Raw genomic sequence first — 2500 nt, 5'->3', positions numbered from 1 at the left:
CCTTCTCCTTTCTCTCTTCCATCCTCTCCCCATCGTTCTCCCTCCCTCCTGTATAAGCTGAAATATTTACAAATTTGACACAGACCCCGCTCTTTCCCCTTTGCTGAAACAGGGCAGCTGCTCAGACTCTTGAGTGTAATTGCCACATCTTGGTAATGATTCCTTAACCCCCTTCACCCTAGCCTTCCAGAAAGCTTTCAAGATGGGTGTCTGAACCCGCGTCTGATTTCCACCCAATTTGAGTAATTTATTTGGGTGCCAACACGTCTGCATTTAACTACATACCCAGTGACTCCTTCCTCTTCAGACATGCTTTTCACAGTTGGTATGATAACGTAATTTGTGGGGAATTTTAGTTCGCATTATCTCCATAGACCATGTCTGAGACTGTGAGGGTGAGAAAGGTCCTTGACATAAAGACATTAAACAATATTTAGAAAAACCTCTCTCTCTCTCTCTCTCTCTCTCTCTCTCTCTCTCTCTCTCTCTCTCTCTCTCTCTCTCTCTCTCTCTCTCTCTCTCTCTCTCTCTCTCTCTCTCTCTCTCTCTCTCTCTCTGTGTGTGTGTGTGTGTGTGTGTGTGTGTGTGTGTGTGTGTGTGTGTGTGTGTGTGTATGTGTGTGTGTGTGTGTGTGCACGTGTGTGTGTGTTTTTTTTGAATGTGTGTGTCTGTGTTTTGAAATGTATGTGTGTTTTTTGAAATGTCCATGTATGTTTTTTTTTTTATATGTGTGTATGAATATGTATTTTGATTAATCTGAGGAACTGGGCGCTGAATAAAGTTTTCCAAAGCAATTTTCCCATCTCAAAATTATCGATTTAGATATCTAAAGTAGATTAAAATACATTAATTGTAATTCACATAATCTATAACATCATATAAGTTTTGCCAAAGAAATAAAGAGATTTGCCATAAGAAACAGCATTAGGTTGGTGTGGCACCCTTTAATACACAAGAATACACAGCAAATACATACATGCACATATATATGAATGTGTTTACCACTGTTTGAATTTTATATCTGTGCGGATGAAATTATTGTATTTTTTCTCGTTTCAGAATAAGCTGATACAAAACAACATTCACCAAGATGGCACTGGCACTGAAGATTCACATTGTGGAGCAAAATGTAACAAAAATGATGCAGTTTGATCCCTCCACAATGGTGTTTGATGCTTGTCGGATCATTAGAGAGAAAATTACAGAAGCCAATTTAGGCCAAGGTAATCCCACTAGGTGAATCGTTTCTGGCAATAATGTGATTTTTGATACATCCTGAGTAGTAGTATGCCCAGACAAGTTACATACTAACTTTCAGTTAGTATGTTCTTGAGCCAACAATTTATTTGATTTGCTTGTAAGCAATGTTTTCATTTTTATGTATATATGTGCAAAATCACAAAATTGTTTTGATTCTCATTGCAGCTAAAGATTATGGGCTGTTTTTGGCTGGTGAGGAAGGCTCAGGAGTATGGCTGGAGTCAGGGAGGAGTCTCAGCTATTACCTCCTTCGAAGCCAGGTTTGTCAACAAGAGTTTACTTATATATTTATCTTTTACTTGATTATATACATATGCATATATATATTCTCACTTTTATGCAATATTTCAAGGTATTTTTATAACAATACTTTCATACAAGTTCATACAAGATGATATTGCTTAAGTATTTTGAAGACTACCTTCTTTAGGGAATATAGGTATACAATATATTTACTTTTGCATGAAATATACATAAATTATGTTGCTATTGACACTCCCCCTGCAGGATATGGTTGAGTATAGACGTAAAGTGCGCACTCTGAAGGTGCGTATGTTGGATGGAACCATAAAGACCTTGATGGTGGACGACTCACAACCAGTTTCACAGCTCATGGTTGTCATCTGTACCAAGATTGGTAAGTAAAAGATTGTTCCATCATTTCTATTGCTTAGTAATAAGTTATTTTCTCCAAATGGAGTCCTAAGAAGTCATGACTGTGAATAGTTATTAAACTGATTTATCATTTTTATTTTCCAGGAATAATGAATCATGATGAGTACTCTTTAGTTCATGAAGTGGAACAGGAGGAGATTGAGAATAAGCCAAATTTTGGAACACTTACCCTTAAGAGGAAGAAGGATGGAGACAAAGAACGAGATGCCAAGATGGAACAGCTAAAGAAGAAGCTGCGCACAGATGATGAACGTGAGTCCTCCTCATGTTTTGAGCATTTTTTATAGTCTAGTGGAACATTTTTGAGGATAGTTTCCTATGTGTTCTCCTTTGCTCACTAGGTATCTTCTTCTTCTTTTTTTTTTTTTGTATAATTACACTTACTATTATGTAACTTATTACAAACTTTGTTCATTATTACAGTGAACTGGGTTGATCATAGCAAGACACTTAGGGAACAAGGTATAGATGAGACAGAAATCCTCCTTTTGCGAAGAAAATACTTCTTCTCTGATCAAAACATTGACTCAAGAGATCCCGTCCAGCTTGGTCTTCTCTATGTACA

At 37.0% G+C, this 2500-nt stretch overlaps 1 protein-coding gene across 1 annotated transcript in view; it reads left to right on the top strand.

Moving 5' to 3' along the window:
- rhea (Talin_middle and talin-RS domain-containing protein rhea) overlaps positions 1-2500 on the top strand; it is a gene marked incomplete at its 5' end in the record, with an annotated part of 44084 nt that overhangs the window by 16889 nt on the left and 24695 nt on the right. The window contains 5 exon segments of the mRNA XM_070122778.1: positions 1060-1223; positions 1426-1520; positions 1768-1897; positions 2020-2187; positions 2359-2500. The exon segment at positions 2359-2500 is cut by the window's right edge and continues 1 nt beyond it. Of these exon segments, the coding sequence (XP_069978879.1) occupies positions 1091-1223; positions 1426-1520; positions 1768-1897; positions 2020-2187; positions 2359-2500 (668 nt within the window).

Source organism: Penaeus vannamei, chromosome 6 (assembly GCF_042767895.1).
Source record: "Penaeus vannamei isolate JL-2024 chromosome 6, ASM4276789v1, whole genome shotgun sequence".
In the NCBI taxonomy this organism is placed as follows: domain Eukaryota; kingdom Metazoa; phylum Arthropoda; class Malacostraca; order Decapoda; family Penaeidae; genus Penaeus; species Penaeus vannamei.
Note: the sequence above shows the minus strand (reverse complement) of the source record. Positions and strands in the feature narration are given on the sequence as shown.